General features: G+C 46.2%; 2 protein-coding genes across 2 annotated transcripts in view; both read left to right on the plus strand.

Annotated features, from left to right (window-relative positions):
• Positions 1-4,334, plus strand: part of WWC1 (WW and C2 domain containing 1) — a gene marked incomplete at its 5' end in the record, with an annotated part of 67,547 nt that extends 63,213 nt beyond the window's left edge. The window contains 2 exon segments of the mRNA XM_034779423.1: positions 1,057-1,178; positions 1,759-4,334. Coding sequence (XP_034635314.1) covers positions 1,057-1,178; positions 1,759-1,825 — 189 coding nt within the window.
• A 7,325-nt stretch (positions 4,335-11,659) lies between these two features.
• Positions 11,660-12,110, plus strand: part of RARS1 (arginyl-tRNA synthetase 1) — a 33,785-nt gene continuing 33,334 nt past the window's right edge. The window contains exon 1 of the mRNA XM_034778215.1: positions 11,660-11,776. Coding sequence (XP_034634106.1) covers positions 11,732-11,776 — 45 coding nt within the window. The 5' untranslated portion in view covers positions 11,660-11,731. The remainder of the gene's footprint in view (positions 11,777-12,110) is intronic.

Below are 12,110 nucleotides of genomic sequence, written 5' to 3' on the forward strand. Positions count from 1 at the left end.
GACATATTTCAGTTGTTGTTGTTTGTTGTTTTTAAAAGCTGCCTGCAGAAGGGATCTCTTGATACACAGTGTAAAAGGTTTTTAAATCATGTTATGTAAAAGTAAGCATGTTAGACCCTGAACATGTGGGCAAGATCCTCTTACACGCATTTCTTACTTACTGTCAATTTTTCAGCAGGTGAGCTGAAGTAGAGGTAATAGCAAAGTGGGCAGGTTTCTGGCAATTTCACAAAAAAATGGGATTGTTCTTTATTTGATTATGATAATCCCTTTGATGATAGACTTCTAATTGTTAGCTAAACTTGCAACTTTTTTTCTTTATCTTAACTAATTCCCCAGGTTAGTCCAGAGAGAGCACATCTGGAGGCACAGTGCTTTCATCCTCTTTCATATGAAAGGCACACATCTCATCCCTCTTCTACTTCAGCTTCATAATCTTGCAAATGCCACATCAAACACACACACACACACACACACACACATTGTGCCATTGACTTATATTATTCCTTCTGCATGAAGTCCACCCAGGCGGTCAGGGCTCCCTCTACACCACACAGACTTTGCAGGGGCCCCTATGCTGGAATTGAGGCAGACAGGATTGATGTGCAGGGGGGCTTTTGCATCTGCTGTGCAAGGGTTTCATTCTGGCTCTGAACAGACTGGCATGCAGGGGGCTTTTGGGGTTGAGCTGCTGAGGGTACTGCTGGATGCTCATTGAAGCTGATCTGCTTGTCTCAAACCCCAGACAAAGGGGTTGCCCAGGGGTCAGCAGCCACAATTCCAGCCAATAGTCTGGAATAGACATTGCAGAAGGGCTGCATTGTATTCATAATGAATGGGCATATTAGAGGTGGAAAACTCTTATTAAATCTTATTCCAGCTTCTATGGTTTATGGCCCCACATAGTTGATCTCACCGGAATGCCTTTATTTCTCTCCTTCAACATACAAATGAAATAACGTTGTTAACATAACATGAGCTTGTTGGTTTAGGGAAGAATGAATTGGTATCTTCTATATTGTTCATAAGGTTTCACTCTCTTCATCACTCAATTAGGCCGAGAAAACAGAACACAAGTGTGAGCTGAAAGCGGATAAAATGATGAGAGCAGCTGCCAAGGATGTACACAGGCTACGAGGACAGAGTCGTAAGGAGCCCCTGGAGGTACAGTCATTCAGGTAGGAATGTCTCTAAAGAGGAGAAAGTTATTGCTGCAAAAAAAAAATCTACCCTTTTTTCTTTTGGATAACTTGACTTCACCACAAATGTAAGTGTCCTTTACAAAAGACAGTTACTGTGCTGCCTGAGTTAGAGAGATCTGCATTTTCTTATCCAAGACTAAAATCCTGTGCTCATTTAAATCCACAGAATTCACATTGATTTTAATGAGAACAGGATTGGATCCCAATATTTTCCTTATCAGGCAGTAGCACAATGCTGCTTAATTTGTCTATCCCTTTGTTTAATAAATGAATTACCTGTGGCTGTCTTATTGTAACACACTTATGAGACCTAAAATGGTATGATAGTTGCAAAGTGACACTTTTTTGTAACAAGTACAGTTTTGTTAGTTTTACTGTAACCACTTACAATGCCTGTCTCTGAAATGTAAATAAGAGGCGTTCGTTTGTGTGTGGTGAAGCATGGGGCTTTTATTTTTGTGTATCAGTTGCCTGGGCAGTCATTCTTCTCTTAGAAAGTCCAAATCTCTGGTGGATTCTTTATTATATTAACAACTGACGGTGGTCTTCTTTTTAGAGAGAAGATGGCATTTTTCACACGACCGAGGATAAACATTCCAACCCTCTCTGCAGATGATGTTTGATCACCATAAAGTATTTGTTTTCCCTGACCATTCCATAAATACAGTTTGGTTTTGCTGAAGTTATTTATGTGGTATTATGAAGGTACCAAGTCATTTGTACATTAGAGCTTTTGTCGGTTTTTTAATGTCTAAAGACTTTTTTAGTTTTGTTCTATCATTAGAAAAACCAGCATTAAAGTGACAAGATTGTATAGTTTGTATATTTAGGAATGTATTTTTGGGAAATAATTTTAAATAAGAACAAATGCAGCCTGAAGTGCTGTTTTTAAATAATATTCTATTTAGACTTATTTTGTACAGCTCTACCTTTTAGAGGTTTTACTGCAATAAAATAAATCTGAAGGAACCTCACTGCTATGTTCTATGGCTATAACACATCAAACTCTTCCTAGTTAATATTTTGTACAATATAGAGAATGCAGGGAACCATTTTTTTGATTCTAAAGTGCTGTGAACGAATACTCTGAGCTGTGAAGTGTTTGCATTTCCTGCTAGGTCATAAAAATGGGTGTGGAGTTGAAATACTTGCACTTTTTTGAGATTTGTATTTTCAGATCATGTTTATAATGGATCTGTTTGTTTAACAATTCCAAAAGCCCATTGAAACCACTGCTGTAGGAGGAGGGCTACATGGAACATAAGTCAATTTTAGTTTTTTTTTAATAAAGTGAGCTTTCTGGATGAATTTACCTTTTTTCTCTTTTTTGTTTTTTTAATACAACTATTCCCATCAAGTGGGGCACAGCTAACTCATTCCTTTTCTAATCCACTAACGAGGGATAGCTATTCTACCATTTTTAAACTCTATTTTCAGAGTATTTTTTAGCAAGTAACTCAGTGGGACTTAGGCTCCAAAGTCATGCAGGTGCTTTTAAATATTTTTGTCCTTACATATAAAGAGAAGTCCCTACAGTTGCTTAAGGAATATTTTATTACTTATTTTTCTACAGTTTAAAATAATAATAATAATGCAGAAAAAGCAACTAATATATGTATACAAATATACAAAGCAAACATGTGAAAGCACCAGTGTTTTACCATCCCGTCTTCTCTAGCACATCCCAAATTGATTTGCATGATATACTTGACAGCTTTGTCACTAATTCATCTTTGCAGACAGTTTAGTCTTTAATGCTTGTGTGACTCTGAGCCCAGCTTTCAGGTGTGGGTGTTCAATCCACATACGGGTGTTTAGTAAGAGCTGAACTGCTCAGTCTATTTTAATCCCAAGTGCCAATTGGAGCATTCAAATGGCAAGTTTGGATCCAGCATATCAAGAGATTATGCTTTCCATAGTATTAGAGATACTATTTATTTTTTCTGCACTCCCATAGATTGAACTCCTTCTCACGAAGTTTAATTGTATGCATTCCTTTGGATCATTAATTTGTTTGGAGCTTTTGGTGACTGAACAGGCGCTCCACAGAATAGAGCACTGGCAGTTTTATATGATACAAAAAAGACTTAAGTGAGTAAACTTACACCCTCTGTTCTACAAAAATGGACTGTTCTAAGTAAATAAGACTCTCTGCAGATTGAGGGCACTACATACTAATATGTATATGTTAGCCCCTGTGTGAGAAGGTGTAATTCTGCTGAAGTCATAGAGCTGCATCCCGGTGCTGAATTTGACCCAGTGTTGTACTACCAAGAATCCAATTCAAATTTTTAGCTGTACAAGTTGCACTGTTTTGTAGGAGTGGGGGGAAAAAAACCTGATAATTTTAGGGCCTGATCAAAGTCCCATTAAATTCAATGGAGTCTTTCCATTAATTTTAATGGGAGTTATATCAGGCCCTCCGCCAGGTCAATACAATGCATTTCACTTCTCAGATTTGTTATTGGCTGTTTGTAAAAGATTATATTATGTCAAATAATGGATTTCCAGTCAGTAAAAATAAACTATGAAACTTGGTGTATTGCTGCTAAAATCAAAAAGATCTTAAAATCTTATAATTTTGTAGTAAATTACCTAGTATTGAGTACTTGAATAATGCTGCTTTAAAAAACATCTACCATATTGCCGTACTCTAGAAAATTATGAAAAAGAGATGTGACTACTTTGTCCAGAATTACTGTAATTGATAGCTAAGTTTTATCAAACTACTAGCTGCTTTGTTATATAATATTTGGGTAATTTAACTTGAAAATGCTGATTTGAATGGTTTTTATTGTGCTAATTTTTTATTTTCTCAAAAACTTCTAACCTTTGCAAACCACCTTTATAGTAATGACTCTACTATGGTGGGGTGGAATTGGGGAGAGAATGCAATTAAGTCCAGAATAAAGACTAAATTACATTAGTCTCTGTCCATTAAAGCTTACAAATACTTTTAAAATGCAGGTCTCTTGATGTATATACTATTTTTCTATGTATGAAACATTTTAATAGGCAACAACTATACATTGTTATCCTATGTATACTGTAATGGTTTTGTCAGAATTAATGGTAATTAAAAATATTACAAAATTACATAGTTGGTCTACACACTTGTATGTTTGGGGTGGGAATAGGGGATGTTTCTGAACTAACTTTAAGTGGTCATAATAAAATAAACTTGCATCAAGTCTTTAAAAAAGATTACTCCTCAGAAATTGTATTTAACTATAATGTAAAGTAGGAGATAGACTTTCATGTGGACACTTAAGATATAAATCTTATATGTTAGAGGAAACAACAACAGTGGCCCTGGATGTCTGGGCATAGTTCCCCATACACTTCTGGACACAGGGTTTTAATACTCTCTCTGCCAAACACTCAGTGGAATCTCCTCACAGTGGGATACAAGAGTGAGGAATCCTTTGAAGAAAAATACGACTGGTGGACCTGCTCAGTGGGAATTGGACCTGGACAGTGGCTTGTTCATTAGGTCATAGATATCTTACAATTGTATTTAGCTTCCAAAGTATGCCAGATGCATTCCAAACCTCGGAAGTGCTCAGTTTAATAGTCTTATTCAGCTCAACCCTGTAGCTTTAATTTAAAATCGGTATCCTCAGTCACAGGCGCCAACAGCTGTTTCGCGGCGCCAAGTGCTGGGAGGGAGGGGGGAGAAGCAGGGCAGAACGGAGGTAAGTTGAGGGGGGGCGGGGAGCTGCCGGTGGGAGCACCCACCAGTTTTTCCCCGTGGGTGCTCCAGCCCCGGAGCACCCACAGAGTCGGCACCTATGTCCTCAGTGCTTCATGTACTTAATACTACAGAGTTGAGAACTATAGACAAATCTTAAAGCTAGATTAGATGTGTTAGTTAGGCAGAGTCAACCCGCTTAATAAAGCACTCAATTGACACAGCATTCTTCATTGAAGTCTCTTGACAGGAGGATCTTAAAAGACTCCCACTGCTCGATAATGAAGTAACATGTAGAAAGAATGAACTTTGTATAGGGATTTGATATGTTTTACTTGTAGTGACCAGTGGTAGTTAGATCATGTATAGCAATTTATGCATTGATTTTTGGTGTGACCTTCAAAACTGTCTGGAGTTAAGAAAGTGGTGGAATAAAAAGGGTCACTTTGTAATATGAGTACTGTAATACCTTTGATACCTCTGTACTCAACACTGATTCACATATAGTGACCTTCCCAGTTATAACTTAGAACAATTAGTAAAAATACAATGTAGTTAATATAAATGCCTTCCAATAGTACATATATTGATGAACTCCGCAAAGGGGGAATATGTAAATCAGTAATATAAGCAACCTTCTGGCTATCTGATTTAATGGTAATTACATATTGAAAACAAACACAGTGTGGTTACTCAATAATTGCAATGTAACTATTTTGTAATTATTGTACTCTTAAAATGCCAACAGTTAGCTGAAATGTTAGAGTCTTTGATACATCCCCTCTTAACTATGCTAGCTAAACAAAAGCTTAAATTTTAGATCTCTACCTTGTCTCCTTCAAGTTGGAAACAGTAGTAGAAAACAGCAATCCAGCACTTGTAGGGAGTGGATGGGGGCAAGGTGGGGCTACCCTTCCTCCCCGTGGAGTGTCCTATTTTTTTAATGTTAAAATATGGAATCTCTACTCACAGCGTAGCTCTCCATTCACAGCGGGCTACAGCATGAGGTCTCAGCTTCCTCACACCCTCCCGCTCTTTCCTGTTGGTAGTGGCCAAGGGAATGCTGGGAAATGTAGTTCTGCTCCAGGGCTGGCTCTATAGGCAGGAGCTAACCAACGAACTACAGCTCCCAGGGGCCCCTGTTGGTTCTCAGCTCCCATGCTGGATCCCTGCCGCCCCTGCAAATGGGCTGCCCCAAGCACGTGCTTGCTTTGCTGGTGCCTAGAGCCGCCCCTAGTGGGTGCTTGCGCCCCCGGCCCCTGACTCTGCCCCCTCCCTGCCCCTATTAGACCCCTCCCCAAATCCCCACCCCGGCCCAGCCTCTTCCCCGAGCGCACCACGTTCCTCCTCCCCCCTTCCTCCCAGCGCTTGCTGCGCAAAACAGCTGTTGCGTGGCACAAGTGCTGGGAGGGAGGGGGAGAAGCAGGAACATGGCAGCGCGCTCAGGGGAGGAGGTAGAGGTGGAGGTGAGCTGGGTCGGGAGGTGCAGGTGGGTGCAGAGCACCCACCAATTTTTCCCCGTGGGCAGGGCTGGTGCAAAGAAGTTTCGCGCCGTAGGCGCCTCCTCCTCCCCCGCCCTGCGGCAGCTTCCCCCCCCCCCCCCCGCGCCCCTCCCCCCCCCGGCCCGGGGAGCCGTGCAGCAGCTCCCTGTTAATACAGCGTATACCCCCCGCCCCCATTCGTTTTGGCCAGGCCGCTTCGCAACCCCACAGCGGACCCAAAGCCAGGAAAGAGGCCCAATAGACTGCATGACCTTATTAGGGCATAGTGCTTATCACAGGAAACTTATGAGGGATCTGTCCCTAGTGTTACCACACAAAAAGCCATTTCTGCAGTTTCTGTATTGTACTGTTCTTCCTAATAAGGGGAAGACAGTGGGGCACTAAAAAACCAATCAACGTGTGCCACATTCACTTCCAAAAACTATATACTTAGTCGCCCCTGTATAGCAATTAGAGATGTCCCGAAAACGAATCTACGTCACGGCCAGTCCAGGTCTGATCAATTTGGGCTTGACCCTCCCGCTCCCCAATCCAGCCTGAGCGCGAGTCGTATAGCCCCCTCAAACTCATTATGTATATGCTCTCCTATCTTGCTGTTATCTGCATGGTTGTAAGTAATTAGTTAACGATCATTGCTTTGTGGTTACTTTGCTTGTTACCCTATACTGTGGTTAGACTGAAAAAGGCCTCAATTGTTAATGTGTTTCCTTTCCCTTATCTTGTAAGTACTTTTTAAAGTTAGTTACATAATAATTGCAAGTGTTACAAATTTAGTTACATAGTAATTATAGTTGCTTAAAATCTGTTACATAGTATAGTAGCAAGTTAATAAGAATTCATAAAATTAACATTTTATTATAATTATCATATAATAAAATTGAGTTATATCCATTTCTCCTCGTCCTGGGTCATTCAACTCAGTCCTTCACTGAGAACCCCTAAAGAATCACAAGCCCCTTTTGGTCTGAACACTCCCCACCCCAGCTCACCTCTGCTCCGCCTCCTCCCCGAGCACGCTGCCCCCGCTCTAATTCTCCCCACCGCCCCCACTCTAATTATTCTCCCCTCCCAGGCTTGCGGTGCCAAACAGCTGATTGGCGTCACAAGCCTGGGAGGCGGGAGAAGTGGAGCAGCGACGGCATGCTGTGGGAGGGGGCGTAGCGGAGGTGAGCTGGGGTGGGGAACTGCGGCAGGCTCCCCGGGCCAGGGGGGTGGGGAGCTGCCGTGGGGGGGAAATTGGGAGCACCGCTTTTTGGTGCCCCCAAATCTTGGCACCGTAGGCAACCGCCTAGTTCGCCTTAATGGTAGCACCAGCCCTGCCTGTGGGTGCTCCAGCCCTGGAACACCCACGGAGTCGACACCTATGCCAAGGCTCCCCGCAGCGGCAGGAGCCCTGGGCCCTTTAAATCACCGCCCGAGCCCGGCTGCCAGACCATACCGGCTTACTTTCACCTCTGCCCATGGGCCACAGAGACCAAAAGCCAACCTCACCTTAAAGTCCTCCATGTGTTCTGAAATGCCTTTTCCTGACTCCCCAGCTTGGCAAGTAGGCCGAGGAGCTCAGCCTAGCTGTGTGAAACTGCCCACCAGACCATGCCGGCTCCATGCATTAGACATGTTCCTGCCTGGAGCAGACAGGAGGCATTGGATCTCCTGGGCCTGTGGGGAGAATAGGCTGTGCAAGCACAACTACACACCAGCTGTAGAAATGTGAACAAAATTGCATAGGGGATACAGGCAAAGGGCTACAACAGGGATCAGCAGCAGTGCCACATGAAAGCGAAGGAACTTCGCCATGCATGCCACAAGGCCGGGGAGGGGAACAACAGATCTATCACTGAGCCTGCAGACCTGCTGCTTTTACAACAAGCTGCATGCCATACTTGGCAGAGCTCCAACAGACACCCTGTAGACAACGGTTTATACCAGGTAGGGTGACCAGATGTCCCGATTTTATAGGGACAGTCCTGATTTTTGGGTCTTTTTCTTACATAGACTCCTATTACCTCCCACCCCATCCCGATTTTTCACATTTGCTGTCTGGTCACCCTAATAGCACGGGTCTTAAAGTCCCAGCCCGTGGGCCATCTGCGGCCCAAGAACCTCCCCACTGCGGCTCGCAGAAACTTTTAAAAAAGTTCTTTCATCCAGCCCTTTTGGCTGCCGGCTGGGGGAGGGGGCAGAAGATTTACTTGCCCCTCCCCCCAATGTTGCTCCATCCTGCTGCTCGTGGGATGGTGGGACCCTCCCAGGGGTTGCACTCCGCAACGTGTCATTCACTTCAGGCAGCTTGATGGAGCCGCGAAGAAGAGACTAGGGTGACCAGATGTCCCGATCTTATAGGGACAGTCCCGATTTTTGGGTCTTTTTCTTATATAGGCTTCTATTACCGCCACCCCGTCCCGATTCTTCACACTTGCTCTCTGGTCACACTAGGAGAGACCATGCAGCCACGCTGCCAGTTGTCTGCTACAGGTGCTGCCCCCCGCAGCTACCATTGGCTGTGGGGAGAGGGACAGAGATATCATCACTAGTTGCTGGGCGGAGTCAGCCATGGAGGCAACGTAGCCGAGGCAGCATGAGGCCAAGGGAGCAAGGGAAAAGGGTGGGAAACAGGCTGGGAAAGTGGTGTAAACACCATCTTCAGTGACGACATTGTCCCATTGGGAGGATTTGAGGACGGCCCTAAGGTAAATTGAGTTTGAGACCCGTGGTTTCTACCTTTGGAGCAGAGACCCCTGCCATGAGCAGTGAGGTGGAAGAAGAGGAGAGGGAAAATGCAGCAGGGGGTTCAAGCTCGGACCTGTTCAAGACTCCATCTCTGTCTAGCCCAGTGGTCTCCAAACTTTTGATTGTCATGGCTCCCCCTTACCCATAATGTAATCTGTCTGTGTTCCCCCTCCTCCCAGGAACTGAGATTGGGGCTGGAGCTACGGCTGGGGTCACGACCGGGAGTGGAGCCATGGCCAGGAGTCGGGCCTTGGCTGGGGCCGGAGCGAAGCTGGGTGGCCCTCCCTCCCTCCCCCCTGTGGCTGCTGGCCCTGGCCCTACCGCATCCCCCTGAACATTCCTCCGTGACCCCCTGAGACAGTGTGTCCTGCAGTTTGGGGACCACTGATCTAGCCAGTCCCAGCAGACAAGCACAGATGAGCCCAAAGAAGGGAAAGGGACCCTGATAAGTGTGTGCATGCATTCTTCCTTACAGGGTTTAAAAGATAGCCCCTAGCCCAGGGGTAGGCAACCTATGGCACACGCGCCGAAGGCGGCACGCGAGCTGATCTTTAGTGGCACTCACACTGCCCGGGTCCTGGCCACCGATCCAGGGGGCTCTGCATTTTAATTTAATTTTAAATGAAGCTTCTTAAACATTCTGAAACCTTATTTACTTTACATACAACAATAGTTTAGTTATATATTATAGACTTATAGAAAGAGACCTTCTAAAAAGGTTAAAATGTATTACTGGCACGTGAAAGCTTAAATTAGAGTGAATAAATGAAGACTCGGCACACCACTTCTGAATGGTTGCCGACCCCTAGCCTAGCCCATCCCCTAGTTAACAAACACAGGTATTGACTTCTCACTGTTTTACTTGTATGAGAAGAGGTTTAAGTACAACACATAGAGGTAGAGTTGGCATCTATTTTTCATTCTGCTGTTGGGTTAGGCTGGGTGTGTGTCAGGGAGGGCTACGTAGAACATCTTATTTATGCACATAGGGATGTCTTTTGTAACCTCAATGAAATTTCAGAGAGATACTCTGCAATCTTCTCCCAAAGGTTTCTAGGGATGGCTGCCTTATTTCTTCCTTTGTGGTAGGACACTATCCCATGCCACTCCCTGGTAAGACTGGCTGACACCAATGCAGTAAACAGGTTAGTGGTATATGGGCTCAGGTGGCTTCATGGTGCTAGCAGCAGCTGTGTTCTCTATACCTTTATTACTCTCAGCACTGAAATGTCAGCTAAAACTACCACTGCCTGTAGCAGTATAGTAACAATATTCAGTGCCATTGCCCTATACTCTTACCTATGGTATGGGGACAAAAATCTTATTGTTTTGTGCAACCGAATATCCATCACGCCCCTTGCCATTACCATCGGTGGGCCTGGAGAGTGGTGCTGTGCAGAGGCGCTTCAATGCTGAAGCATCAATAAGCATGTCATATTAAAGCAGTTATGCGAATAAGGGAAGTAACACTACACACTGTGGACTATTGCTGTACTGAGCAGGGCTGCTCTCCTAAACTTGGAACTCGGGGGAATTCTTGTAATGGCATGGCAGTAATCATGAATCTCCAGATGCAGCCTCCCAATGACATAAATTCCCCTCTGCTCTGTAAATGCTTCCTCCTTGACTCTGCTGTAGCAGCTCATCCCGTCTCACCCACCCAGTTTATCTCCCCTATACCATATCAGTTTATTTATGCTCACTACATGACAGCACAGCACATTCAGTTGAATGAGTCGTTGCTCCAAGGAAGGAGGGTGGTGACTGGCGCTGCATTCACAGCTCCTGGTGATCACCTGTCTGGAGTCAACGTGACAAGGCCTGTGAGGAAATATCTTTATTGAACCAACTTCTGTTGGTGAGAAAGACAAACTTTGCACCTATGTAGAGCTCTTCTTCAGGCCCCAGGAAGAGCTCTGTGTAGCTAAAAAGCACGTCTCTCTCACCAACAGAAGTTGGTCCAATAAAAGATATTTCCTCACCCGCCATGCCTCTAAAATCCTGGGACTCACTTACTCTGGGCTTTTTTAAAAATCAAAGCGCACCCCATGGAAAACAGGGAGAGCCTCTATTTCCAAACAACTCCACACTAGGCAGGCATCCAGGCAATCTTTAGTAAAGAGGGGCAGGCTCTGGCGGAAAGGCACTAACTGCTGCCCTCCGCCTGTGGGGACCGTTCAGTGCCCACCGCGCAGATGGTTACACGCTCAGATCCTCCACTGAGCTGCCAAACCATTGCTGTGCCTGTGCGCACGTGGGTCACCGTTACATGGTGTCGGCAGCCCAGCGCGTTCACCCGCCCTGCCCTCTGGCGAAGGAGGGCGGCCTCTGCTCCAGCCCAGGGGTAGTCCCAGCCGTCCCCTGCCCGGCCGGGCGGGTCCGGTCCCGCTCTCCTGGGAGCAGCGCAGTGGGACACGCACTAAACTCCGGCCCGGCTCCGCGTGCGCAAGGCTGGCTCTGCCTCAGGGTAGGAGCGAGCCGTGGGGCCGCCCCTTCCCTTTCTCTCATACGTGAGGGTTCCCGTCTCCATGCTGCACGTTCCTTCCGCTTCCGGCGCGTAGCTGTTTCCGCTTCCGCTTTGCCCAGCCGCCGGGGCCCCGGTGAGGATGGAGGCTCACGTGGCTCAATATTCCGCTCGGCTCCTGCAGCAGGTTAGCCCCGCCTCCCCCGGGAGAGGGACGCTCGCCCCAGCTCGGGTGGCTCCATGTTGCGGGCTGTTCTGGTTCCCACCCCCACCCCACTTCCCTCCTGGGCTGGAGGGAGGGAGCCCGGCCGCGCCGCCCGCAGCCTGTCCCCGGGGGCTGGTGAGGGACACGGCTCCTCCTGGCACAAGGGATCAGTGGGTGGGAGGCTCGTAGCGGGGCGTGTCCAATGGGGAGGCTGCTCCGCGGCCCGGGAGGGTCCAGTGGTACCCGCCGGGGGGGGGGGTCTGTTGGCAGCGGGGTAGGCAGGCTACTCTGAGGCCCGGGGGAAGGGGAATCTGGG

Source organism: Trachemys scripta, chromosome 8, assembly GCF_013100865.1.
Source record: "Trachemys scripta elegans isolate TJP31775 chromosome 8, CAS_Tse_1.0, whole genome shotgun sequence".
In the NCBI taxonomy this organism is placed as follows: Eukaryota; Metazoa; Chordata; order Testudines; family Emydidae; genus Trachemys; species Trachemys scripta.